This window comes from Balaenoptera borealis (assembly GCF_965194805.1).
Source record: "Balaenoptera borealis genome assembly, chromosome: 3".
In the NCBI taxonomy this organism is placed as follows: Eukaryota; Metazoa; Chordata; class Mammalia; order Artiodactyla; family Balaenopteridae; genus Balaenoptera; species Balaenoptera borealis.
This window is the reverse complement of record NC_138866.1, coordinates 80,005,424-80,019,316: the sequence shown is the minus strand read 5'-3', so window position 1 is coordinate 80,019,316 and position 13,893 is coordinate 80,005,424. Positions and strand designations below refer to the sequence as shown.

At 37.0% G+C, this 13,893-nt stretch overlaps 1 protein-coding gene across 5 annotated transcripts in view; it reads right to left on the bottom strand.

Moving 5' to 3' along the window:
* CDIN1 (CDAN1 interacting nuclease 1) overlaps positions 1–13,893 on the bottom strand; it is a 217,848-nt gene that overhangs the window by 184,722 nt on the left and 19,233 nt on the right. Inside the window, exon 1 of one of the 5 annotated variants that reach the window (XM_082385069.1) lies at positions 335–8,910. The exons of the other annotated variants lie outside the window; for them this stretch is intronic. Within the exon in view, the coding sequence (XP_082241195.1) occupies positions 335–408 (74 nt within the window). The 5' untranslated portion in view covers positions 409–8,910. Of the gene's footprint in view, positions 1–334; positions 8,911–13,893 lie in introns of those variants that run through there. 5 annotated transcript variants of the gene reach the window in all.

The following is a 13,893-nucleotide window of genomic DNA, read 5'->3' as shown; positions in this document are numbered from 1 at the left end:
ATGAGATAACACACGTCCCACAATTCTGAAACGCTAACACCAAGGAATTTGTCCCTCTAAATAAGAGGATAGTAAAATTAATTTTTAAATGAATTTTTTCAGAAATTAGATTAAAATAGGTATAATACTTTATAATTTCATATAAATTATATTCTTAAAACAATACTGGGTATCAGTTAGATAAGACTAATACTACTGTATGCAGATTAGGAAATGCAGACTTAGAAAAAGTTACCAAAACATACATAGAAGCATCTAGTTCCTAAAGGACAAAGCTTCTCAAAACTCCATCTTGCAACTCCAAGTCCTTGAGACCCAGCTACTCCCAGCTCACCTGTCCACCTTGTCTAAGATGCAGCTCTCATCCTCGTGGCTAGGAGATGGCATCTTCCTTCCAGACAATGACATGAATGAAGAGCCTGTATCATACGATTTACATTTTCCTGTATACACATTCAATATGCTTTTCTGATGGTTTCTCTATATTTTCTCACTGGTCCAATGTTAGACTCAGTCGAAATACTACAAAGGCAAATGTTCTCCTTCAGAATTTCTTTTAGAATAAAAATATGCAGGATTCCTGCGAATTTCCAAAATGACTACATTAAAACTGAACTGCACCAGTATTCTGACGATTACACAATGTCCCAGGAAGAAAATCAGAGGAAAAACATGTGGCTGCAAACCAAAAAACAAATAAACCAGCTGAGAAAGCCTCTGTTTTTAAAAATCTTAATTTTAAGCATTCAAAAACATCCTTAGAAGGAGCTTTCTTTGGCTCTTGGGAGACCAGCACTGCTGTTTCAAGGGCTCTCAATAGAATTGCTTTTGTCTAAGAGTTCATGAAACCCTTCAGATTTCTGGATTTAGTGAGCCTATAAATAAGTCTCATGTTGAATTTTAATTTCAAGTATTCTTCCTTTCTTCCTTTGCTTTTTTCATTACACTCTGAATTCTTTAAGGCAGGGGTTCCTTTTATCTTTATATTTTTTTAAATTTATATCACCAACATTTACCATAGGGCCTGGTACATATGAGCCTTTAAAATGATTACTTAAATGAAGAGTAACTCTCCTCCTCCCGTTCCTGAACATGCACACAACCCATAGCCAACACACATCCCTTTTTAAGAGAAAATGCAAAAACACCGCACATCACAGACACGCAGAATAATAAATATTCATTAGGACAACATGTGAACACATGACTGAGACAGCACTGCTAAAGGGAAGACTTTTTGTTTCCAACAACTACGGTGCCTCACAGCAAGTGATTTTAAACTTCACAAGAAGAGTAAGAGAGTAGCATGGTACTAATTGATTTTTAAGGCCTAGAAATTTTGGCCATACTAAATACAGGAGAAACATCCAGTATGATTTGGCCTTTGCTGTCACTTTGGGAAAAGGACTACAACATGACAAAGTTCATAACAAACAATTATTATTTTTTAAAAGACATCGGTAAATAGTGAGATTAAAAAAATTAGTGAGATGGATGACCTCAGGGAAATGGTGCCCATGGCTAGACTATGAATAAGGGTGCTTGGAAAAAGCAGTGACTGGTTCATTATATAATCAGTTTCCTCACCCTAACCAAGCTCCTAATCTTTACAACATCCAGGTAGAGAATGCCAACAGGTAGTCATTGCAGGAAATCTGTGAAAGCCAGGTTTGACTCTTGATTCAGTCAGACCAAATCCAGTACCAGGAAAGTAGAGATGGTGGGTAACCTTACTGAAAAGCTACATGACTCACCAGCAATCAGCAAGGTAATAAGTACTTTGAAATAGCTCTGAATATGGTGAGAAACTTGGTCTGATCCACTTATACTCTGACCTTATACCCCAGAATTCCAATCTGAGGAAATCCAGCATCTCTACCTCTATATCAGATGGGGTGACGTTCAGCTGGAAGGGATAGAAAATCCAGAACAATAGTGGATTAAACAGGGCAGAAATTTGTCTCTTCCAGCATAGCAATTCTGCTCCAGGATGCCCCGGGGAACCAGGCTCTTTCCAGCCAACACCCCAGCATCTCTAGGGTGCAGGCCTCACCCTCGCAGGTAAGATAGTGGCCTCTTAATTCCAGACAGCAAGTAGGAGAAGGGACTTTGAAGAAGAGAGACAAAGGCTGTCTTTCAAGGAAGGTTCATGAAGCTACCACATGAAACTTGCCCTTACTCTGCAACAGCCAAAACTCAGTGCCATGGCCACACACTCTAGCTGCGAGGGAGCCTCTGTTCTGGGAAGTCACATGCCTGGTCAAAATCAAGGACTCTACCACTGTGGAAGAAGGAGAGAGCAGATACTGGGGGAAACTACAGTTTCTGCCACGAGTACCGTACTCTACAAGTGAACTCGATGACCATAAACCAAGCTGCTGTAATAGTCAACAATGCAACAGGGCTAAGAGTTAACTCCCTACTTCAAAGCTGCCTTGATTCCCCTCTTGTTTAATAAATCCAAGCCACTTTAAACTCTTGGTATATGGTATTCCTTTGAGAGGGCTCTCCAATCATTGTTATGATGAGTTTCATTTCTCCAACATCATTGGTGAGCAAGAGAATCTAGGGTTGGAAATAACACCAATTTAAAAATGTGCTATTCATTTGATAAAAGACAAAGACCTCTCTGGTGCTTTCAGTCCAAGACACTATCCCCTCAGTATAATATTTACTATCTTTAGGAATGAAGTATTTGATTCTCAAAACACAAAACTTTTTTCCTCTCTTCTCTTCTGAGATCATTACAACACTGAGAAAATTAAAAAGCAACTTATTTTATGAGACATGGATGTTTCATTTCATTTCAAAAGAGAAGGAGGTATTACCATCCATTCAAAGGACCCATGATGATTTTGTGTAAATCTTCTTCTCAGTCTCTCCTCACTTCACTAAATCCAGTACTTAGTTTTGTACATTAAGTAAGTACGCATTTAGAAGCCACTCCTATTAAGTGTTCAGTTCGTGTATTCAGTAATTCAACAAATATTTATCAAGCATCTGTTTGTTAACACGCTCCATGTGCTGAAGAGTGGACTCTCAGAAAGAATGTTGCATAAGACTCTGGCTCACCAAGAGTTTTACATTTAAAGCGTACTGCTTTGGCTAAGCAAAAAACACACTTTCAGAAATGAAGAACTGCCTACAATTTCAGTATAGTGTATACCTGTTGTGTTCAGTGAGTACAGTAAATTTCTGTACTCACTGAACACAACAGGTATACAAAGAAGTGAAACGACCAAAAAAAAGAAAAATCTTCTCATACTAAGTTCTTTCAAATGACTTGATAAAATGTACTCTGGCACAAAATGGTATGCAGATAATTTGGGTGACATAATTCTAAGAGAATGAGTCAGAAGCATCATCACTTTTTAACCCTGACCCTGAATTTGGTCTGAAACTTCTATATGTTTTTAGGGGCATGTGAGAACAGATGATACTGTAACACACGAAAATGGAAACATTTAAAATTCATAGTAGCACAAAACCATTACTTTTCCCACCAGATCCCTTTAACTTTAATAATGTCTGACCTGGTTGGCCAATAAGTTCTAAAAGCAGACAGAGGAAAATTGCCAATATTAGATACTGCTGGAATAATTTTTCATTTAGAAAGATTTTACAAGTTCTTTTAACAACAGGTCACCAATTCTGTAGACACTTAATTTTCTTGAGACGGTAGCCATTGAACAGAACAGGTATATTATTATATGCAAAACAGAATCCAGCCAAAAGCTAGACTTCATATATTCTTATTATCCTTACACATAAAGTAAAAATAAATACACATCCACTCCCACACACACAGTTATATACGCACCAATCCAAATCAAAGAAAGTGTGGCAAAGGAGACGTGAAAGAAAGTTTATTCATTTATTTCCCAGGGTGAATGGCACAAAAGCCAGCATCCCATTAACTGTCCAAAAGAGGTGATATACTATACAGCTGTGACTGGATAAAAAGTCTGGACAATCACACATTTATAATTTTCATATTACACCAATGAAAAGATTTATAAAGGCACAATTTAAGAGTGTACTTTGCTTAAGTCACTTAAAAGAAGCAAAGTGACAAGAGGAGCAAGCAATTAGCTGCTTCTTCCAGTACGACAATTCCAAGTGACTTTCTTACATGCTCCCTTGTTTTAGTCAAATATCATTTCAACACACAATTACCCTTGTGCTTTGATGCAGCTGTCATCTGTTTTGTTTTTAATGCAAATACCTGCTTATTGACTGAAAATTTCTCACATTATGGTTTGTAAACTGCTGCCTAGATGTTGCTAGTAAATGACCTGGGCGATATATCACTTTAAGACCTCTGAGATAACATTCAGCCAGAGTAGCTCTAAGGTGCATGCCCTGCTCGGAAAAGTCAGAGAGCTACCGTGTGGTCACACAGAGAACTGGACAAGGGAGAAGTTCTCATTTAATTTCTCTCCCTGAGATTGTCAGAAGTTTCCTTTCACAGCTTTACAAAAACACCAGCCTCCAGATTGGCAGGGTATTACCTCTCTCATAAGAGCTTTTACACAGCCCTCATTTATCTTCACAGCAAGCCTGTGCAAAGAGCAGAAACTCTTGCTATCCACACAGACAAACTGGAGTTCCCAGAGAGTTCAGTGACTTGCCCAGGGCCATGCTATCTGTCAAGACAGCTGCAAAACTGGCTCTGGAAGCCAGACCTCCAGTCCTGTCTCAGATATGCAGGCCTGGATCTAGTGGCACGGGAAAGGTGATGGACCCTTTCCAATGCTCACCTAAAAGAATACATTTCATAAACCATACCTGATTAATTGCATTTTAAAAAGCAATGGAACTTACTTCAAGTTTTTTTCATTTCAAGTTGATAGGGCCCAGATTCTTCACAATTATACAGTTATTTTTTTAAATCATACTTTTACTGACTTGCACAATTTTTTATCTTTAGCATTTACTAACATAGCTCATATCAGATTGTCACTTAATTTTAGATGATATGTTCAAGATATATTCATGTGCATAATTTTAAAAGGCCAAGAAAAGAGGAAAATATTAAAATGTGTCTGACCTTTTAAGTTGTATTCAAGAGATGTCTTGCCAAATTTTTTTTTTAATTTAACATATTAACTGAAAACACCGTTCACCAATACAGTATGTTTTATCAAACAAAAAGAACTTTATGAAAGAGCAATAATTATTTTCTTTAAAAGAAGGTTACAGATATCATTACATTGACTTTGTATACACTCCTTCTGGAAATAAGATCCTTTTAAAAGAATAACTCAAAGATACCATCAAGAAACTAAAAAGACTAGGAGAAAATACTTGCAAATCACATATATCTGATAAGTGACTTGTGTCAAGAATATAAAGTACTCAGGACTTCCCTGGTGGTCCAGTGGTAAAGAATCCGCCTTCCAATGCAGGGGACGCAGGTTCGATCCCTGGTCGGGGAACTAAGATCCCACATGCTGCGGGGCAACTAAGCCCACGTGCCATAACTACTGAGCTCGCGCACCTCAACTAGCGCCTGCGTGCCGCAAACTACAGAGCCCACAACCTCTGGAACCCGCACGCCACAACTACAGAGTCCACGCACCCTGGAGCCTGTGCACCACAGCTAGAAAAGAGAAAACCCACACACCACAACTAGAGAGAAGCCTGCGCACCACAACGAAGATCCCGCGTGCTGCAACTAAGACCCAACACAGCCAAAAATATAAATAAATAAATAAATAATAAATAAATCTTAAAAAAAAAAAAAGAATATACAGTACTCTTACAACTCAATAATAATAAAAAGACAACCTAAGTAGGCAAAGAATGTGAACAGACGTTACTCCAAAGAAGATATACAAATAGCCAATAAGTGCAGGAAAAGATTCTCAACATCATTAGCCATCGAGGAAATGGAAATCAAAACCACAAGAAGATACCACTTCATACCCAGCAGGATGGCTATAATCAAAAAGACAGACAATACACATGTGTCGGCAAGGATGCTGAGAAACTGGAACCTCATACGTTGCTGGTGGGAATACAAAATGGTGCAAACACTTTGGAAAAGAGTATGATAGTTCCTCAAAATGCTAAATCATATTACCCAGTAATTTTACTCCTAGGTATCTACCCAAGAGAAATAAAAACATATGTTGACACAAAACTTACACACAAATGTTCATAGAAGCATTACTCATAATAGCTAAAGAGTAGAAACAACCAAATATTCACAAACTGATGAATGGATAAACAAAATGTGGTATAGTCACACAATGGATTATTCAGCAATGAAAAAGAAGGCCACAACAAGAATGAAACTCAAAAACATTATGCTAAGTTAAAGAAGATGGTCATATGATACAATTTAAATAAAATGTTCAGATGGGTAAATCCATAGAGACAGAGAGCAAAATAGTGTTTGCCAAGGGCTAGGGCGAGCAAAAGTAGGAGTGAGGATTGACTGCTAATGGGTATCTAGTTTCTTTTTGGGGTCATGAAATGTTCTAGAATTAGATAATGGTGATGGTTACAAAACTTTGTGAATATACTAATACCAGTGGTTTATAAACCACTGAATTGTACACTTTAAAGGGGTGAGTGTTATGTATGTGAGTTATATCTCAATAAGAAAAATGCCAATTAAAAGATTAATATTTATACAACATACAATAATTTAATTTCAAATTAGAAAGGAAGAAAGGAAATAAAAGAAGAGAAGAGAAGAAAAGAACAAAAAAGAAAAAAGAAAAGGAAAGGAAAGAAGGAAAAGAAATCTAGGTCAATCTCAAAGAAGTAGCTGTGATCATGGGCCCATGTCTCCCAGTGAGACCAAGCTCCCAGATGGAATGCAGTCACATATACATTAAGTCACATAAAGTAAGGTATTTGATCTTATATATTGTATTGTAAAACTTTTAAGCAAAATATGCTCTTTAATAAATTGTATTTTTCCCATAGCTTATTTTAAATACTGTAAAATTATGTGCTCAAACTCTTCTGTGAACTACATGATTGACGTTCTTCACGTTTCATTTCCCTGAGACACCAGAGGAGATGATAACATTTTCATGAACACAATCTTGGTCCTCAAACTATCCTCATTTAGGGATGCCACTTCCCACCCAAGCGACAACCTAAGGTAACAGTGGAAACAATGGAATGTGCAGAAGAGCTTTCCAGTTCATTTTCAATTGGCACCAAGCACTATTACACCCACTGTTCACAGATTTCCAGTGACACGTAAAATTGTAACAGTGCACTTTATCAACCTAGTGAATACAGGGACCAAGAAAACACCTGTTGTCACCATTACCATTGATTAACCCAGAAAATGCCACCAAAATGGCAGTAGATTTAAGAAATCAATTCCTACTGCTTTGAACCCAAACTCAAAAGTCACTCTGTGACTTCCAACCTGTTTGGGTTAATCCCTAGACAGGTGGCAACTTACTTAGAGTAAATTAACTGCCCCCTAATTGTACAAAAAAAGCTTGCTGATAATTGACAGGAATACAGCTAAATATGATTATGCCTGTTGGCAATATAAAATCTGCAAATAATCCTTAGACGTTAAAGGAATAATGACTTCTGTAAACAGATTTTAATTTAACAGAAAATATTTTAAAATAAAGTTTAGGTATATGGTTTACTAAGGAATTGAAACAAGCATCATAAGCCGGTAGATACAGAGATATTGTGAGAGGGAATTAAATTATCCCAGACTGGTTTTACTCAGAAGCTTTTTAACCTTAATCCTGTATGGCTTATTTTGCATGATTTTCCAACCAGATACTAAAAAGAAATTTCATTGAAGTACTACAGTCACAGGGTTTACACAATGGGGCTCCTGAATGCTCCATGTCCACAGCCCCTCACGCAGGAGACCTCTATCATCTGCTCACTCTTTGGCAAACATGCTTTCCTCCATGTGTACAGAGTTGACCAGCATAAAACAAACTTCTTCTCCCTATTCTCACCAACCTCAAAAAGCAGAAGTCAGACTTTCTGTCTTCTTTATAGTATTCATATCTATTCCATTAAAAAGAAATCACATAAAGCCAGTATTTCTAAAGTAATGTAATCAAAACCTCTGAAATACCCATACTCAAATAAGGTACAATTGTAAGTATACTATATAAAATATATGATGTGTGAAGCATATCAATATTCTATATATATATATATGTACAAAATATATGTAAGACTGCATAATGCACAATATGCTTTGGAAAATCCAGCATCAAGGTTATCTGCTATGACTTACTATCATCAGAGACAAGGAGGTGGGTGGAATTCTGGAACATGGGTAAGATAAAGCTCATGTCAAAGAAAAAAAAAAAGTCCTCGTCCTCAAGCAAGCTAACGAAGCAAGTGATAAGCTATGAGTCAAATTCCCACTTCTACAATCAAAACTTATCATAGGAGCCCTTGAAAAGGGAGTGCATCTGTCATATGTTAATGACTTCAAGCCGTTCACTGAACTTCTAGGTGTACAGGAAAACTTAAAAGCACTTCACAACTCCTTGTGGGTATAATTAGCTTGTTGCAATTGTTGGCAATTCTCATCCTGGGACTCTGAAAGGTCACTCCACTGTTTAAGATACCAAATTTGGAGTCACTCTCCCTTCTGACTGATTAAGCACACCCTACAATTAGTATACAGCTGCACCTGTTGCAAAGCTTCTTTCTTCAGTGATGTAAATGGGGCCGGTGAACAACATTCTAAATTCTTGAGGGATTATCAGACCTCGGAAACCAAGCGACGAACAAGCCTGATGTCTGCTGTTGAGGTGATGGATGGTGGTCACAGCCTGACCACAAGCAGAAGCCGTGAAGCCATGATCTTTATTCTTTATAGACAATCCCAGCTAGCACAGGTACCATATTGACCTGACTCTCAATCTTGTAAGCAGTCACAATGCAATTTTGCTATTTAACAGAATTAGTTTTTTTACGATCTAGCTGAGTTTCTACAGAGAACAAAGAGAATTTCAAAAAAATGTTTTAAAAGCCCAACTAACTAAAACAGAGTTATATATATATATATATATATATATATATATAAAACTAAATCATGGTTAAGGAAAAATGCCGCTGGTCACATATGGAGGAAAATCCTTCTATTTTATGAAGTTTGTAGCTGAAAGCTGCAAATTCTCCTGTAATTTACCAATGCTTTACGAAAAGTGTTCTCACATTTCATAAATTGTCAATGATAGTAATTTTACCGCCATAGTACAAAATAACAATATAGATATTTAAAGGATATAGCTTTTAGTGCAAATCTATTTAGGAAAAGAGATATTAACTTAAAAAACAGATTCATAAAGTGTGCAAAAATTTGATATAATTGTTATTAAAAAGTGGTTGAGGCAAGTCTTAAAGCCATAAACTAAGTTTGTCTTTCCTCCCTTCTTTTCTTTCCTTTTTAATGGAACAGAAGTACAGAGGACAGGGCTCTAAAGCCCCCTGTCTCTTTAAGCCATGTCAATCACTAGCATTTTCCACTACATCACAAGAAATGATTCTTTGGTAGCCGATATATGTGGCCACATAAGCAAAAAAATACAGTTAAGCCTTCTTAAGTGAATGATATTGTGCTTAATAAGTCGTTTACGCAAAGTCTCTTATTATCATCATAGTATTTAACATATCTCTTATACTTACTTTCCCCCCATATATAAATTCTTTTCAAAACATGATTGGAATTTTACAAAATAGGGAAAAAAACTTTTTTAAAAAGAGTTTTACTACATTATTGTTAGGTAGGTACACTTTCTTCTAGTGTATTCAATTATGGGCACAAATACTTTTCAAAGGCTGACTGAAATAATATAAAAGGTGAGACTATTTCCAAATAGTGAGACTAGTTCCAAATTAGCATTCCAACTCAAAGCTAGCAGGACTAGATTACATTTTTACCATTCCCTTCCAAAAATATTGTCACCTGATATTTACTTTACAACAAATAAATATATTTCCTAGTGAAAATATTTCCTAAAAGGAGACAGGGGTATGTGTGTGTGTGTGTGCATCACCTTTATCTACTGATATACCTCCTTTTAAAAGTCATTGAATTAAATGATGAAATTGCCAATTCTTTTAGGTTTGCTGTTGGGTCTATACAGTAATCAAATTTATAAAACTATAAATTATATTTAAATTTATTATTTACAAGCAATTAATTATAAAAAACAGCCAGGTGGCTTTCATTACATAAATTACTGTTAATGACAGAGACCTCATGCTGCTACTGTATTTAGCATTTGCATGTGTCAAGTGCACATAGCTGTGTGTAACCACCCTCTTCAGGGTGGAACCGATCACTGATGCACAAGGCAAGCTGCCTACTGCCTAAGTTTCGATCGCATCCTAACTAGTTGTTTGAATCCTAAATATTCTCAAGGTTGTAACAACTGTCTGCTACAGAAACTTGTAATAGTATTCTGCTGAAACAGCTTTAAAACCAGATACATAATTACTGAGCATCAAATAATGTTTAACTACACTTAGGTACTTAAAATCCTAGCTCTATAATTTAAACATGACCAAGAAATGTTCAATCAATTCTCACCGAACCAAGTAAGGGATCTACTGATGTCTCAGAAATGCAGCCTTTAAAATGATGTTTAACATGTTTCTTCCCACCACAAAACTGTAAAAAAGAAACTGACAATAACGACAATAACTTTTTTTCAGAGCTCTGTTTCCCTACTTTATTTAGCCTTTTATAGTGATCCTTCCAACTCTACAGTGGGTGTAATTCCCTTCCAAAGAGAATGAAGAATTTGACCTCTTTAATCTATTCTGAGATAAAGCATGAGTTTCAATGATGTAACAGGAGAAAAAGATCTTGTATTGTTACTCTGAATTAAATGCAATTCTTCACCAAATAGAAAGTCCATACCAAAGAAAGCAAATAAAAATAAAGGAAGAACTTCATCCTATTTCAAAGTCTATCCCAACTAGAGGCCTAAACAATAATTCTACTATAGTCTTCCTTTCTTAAAAAAAAATTTTTAACACAACATTATAAAGCAACTATACCCCCCCCCAAAAATTTTTTTTTAATTAACTAAAAATCCCATATTGAGCTACCTCTATGGTATTCAAGGACTGACTGATTAACACGTTATCTAAGGCTTCACTTTTCCTCCTCTCTTAAGAAGTCTGCCTTTCAGCCATTTCATCAGTTATTAACCACCACCAGAGAAGTGGGTAATGGAAAGGATGAGGAGGAAACGCTAAGTGTCTTTAGCCACTGAGTAGTTACTTAGAGGAACACAGAGAAAAGGGGGGGCATAAAAAATGGCTAATAGTTAAGGAAAGAGAGTCTACATACTTACCCAGTATGGCGATAAAGTAACAAAATGAAATTTTTCAGTGAGAAGGCAAGGACTAATTTATTTATCTCCAAAGTAATCATCCTGGAGAAGGGAGTAGGGTTTGTATATTTGACTCCACGCTTTCACTGCCCAGGGTGCGAGTTCAATCCCTGGTCGGGAAACTTAAGATTCCTCAAGCCACGCAGGGTGGCCAAAAAACATTTAAAAAGAATTAACAGTATGTGAAATTCATACTCTTTCTCTCTTGTTATTACACTATAATTTTCAACAGTGTAACAAGATTTTTCATGTCTTTCTAATCTAAACTTGGAACAAGAGCTTTATCACCATGAACAGAAAATAGATTTGAGAGCTGCGTATCACTAACAGGCTGAGTGTTTTTGTGTATGACATAAGTGAATGATTCAGTGATGCTGTGGGCAGGGCATGGTCATGATGAGCTTTCAGAGGGAAGTCTAGAAAAGCCAGTCAGCAGTGCTGTCTATTTTTATGATGCTGGAAGTTCTGCAGTTGGTAGAGCTCGTTGGCGTCATGTACCAGGCAGGACGTGAGGATTTTATTCAGACGGTTACGAGTTCCAGCCCCAGAGAAAGCCAAAACCAAAAGTCTGATGGAGATGGTTAGGATAAAGCATCTTAACCTGAAGAGAAAGTTGAAGACTTTCTGCTTTGGAAATTGCCATACTATTTGAGATATTATGGCAGATTGAAAAAAAAAAAAAAGAGAGCCCTCCAGAAACCACACAGGCAGTTCCTGGGGTGGATACCCTATAGCTGCCCAGCTGTAAATCCCCCAAAGAGAAAGTTCACTGAGGTTTAAAAACAGGGGGCAGATCACTTCAGGAGATCCAGTTTTGCAGAAAGATCATGTCAAAAATCATAAAGGCACTTATTTCACATGGTCCAGGTGGGTAAGAATTGTACTCGTCTCCACCTGAATCATGTGAGCTTCATGGCTAAGTTATGAAAAGAAAATGGGGAATAAAAAAAGAAAAAGGTGAAATCTCCGATTACACGTCTGTCTTGATTCCAGCTACCACAGTTTCACACAAAGACCTCCTTTCTTTCGAAGTTATGTTGTCCTCAGGGGTAGGACTCTTAAACATGGTACCTAGTGTCAACCCCTGATGAAACCCCAGTTGGTAAGGTCATTCACATTCTAAAAGGGAAACTACTCCTCACACCATGGAATGTTAGTATTCCACAATAATTTGCAGTTGAGTAACTGCTGAAAAGGACCTTCTGACCATTTATGTTTGGGGCATCAAAACACTGTAGCATTGCTTCCTAAAAATAATATAAAGAAAGTACTTTGAACCACAAGAAGCATATCTACTGGCTGTCTCTCAAGAATAAAAGTCAGTAACTGAGTTAGAATTAACAACTGAAATTGAAAAAAAAAAAGCAAAAAATAAAAACAGATCAAAAACTCTATCTACAAATGTTAATAGGTCAGAATTCTTCCAGGGTTGAATTTCACCCAGGTTTATATCAAAGTTTTAGAAACTAGTGGAAACAATATTTAGATGGAAATCATAACACCAGTAATAGTTCTTTTGGTATAAATGGTACCACAGTTAATATCTTTGGCATGTGGCCATGGGTTTTTATACCACCACCGGAGTACTCAGTTAATATCCAAATTTCTACTAAACCAAGCCATAAACAAATCTTCAACTGAAAAGCTCTGTCTACTCATTTATAATCTGTTACCTGGAAAAAAAGCAGAAGGTCTCTCTGGCCACCTAATCACCATATCAATGACACATGCCACAAGAGAGAAGCACTAGTTTATTTGATTGATCATGGTAGATAAACTCCAAATAACAGAGAAATTAACAAATGCTTGACATTTGCTCAACATCCATTATTCTGACACTGCTTTCAGAATTTCAAAGCCTGGGAGTATGCTTAATCAACATTCATATTCCCTCGTGAGCTACAGGCACCATATTGCACCCCGCCTTCATACTGATGAAAACTGCATATTGGCCATTTCCAAAATGTTCTGGGACTCCACACAGGGCCCCTTTTCTCTCTTGTTCCTGCTCTGCAGTTTTCTTTTAAACACTTCCAAGACAAAAGCATCTGCCAGTTTTTCTCTCTGGGGATGTATGCAAAATGAACTTAACAGTTTTAAGGCAGGAGTAACCCTCACATCTAAATTCATTCATAGGACAGAAAAGGGCCTAAGAGGCCTCTCCAGGGACAAAACCCTGCTGAAATTCTCCCCACACACAACAGTGGGAGCTTTATAAAATCTAAGTCCAGACAATTTCCAATTCAAATGCCCAACATAGCATGACCTTTGTCAGATCTCTGAGCCCAAGATGCACCCATGATTTTTTATTCTAACCAGCACAGACATTAGACAGGGCACTACTGCTAAGCAGGAGGTTCAATATTTGCATGCTCTTCTATTGTGAAAATGTAACAGTGACAGCACTGTGTCAAATTCTTTTCCCTCTAGAACTTTAACTCCATAGGAGAGGCATGGCTGACAGATGACTCCCCAACATCTGTGTTATGTACACTGCACAGCTGAGGAGCCCCAGATCACTGTCAGA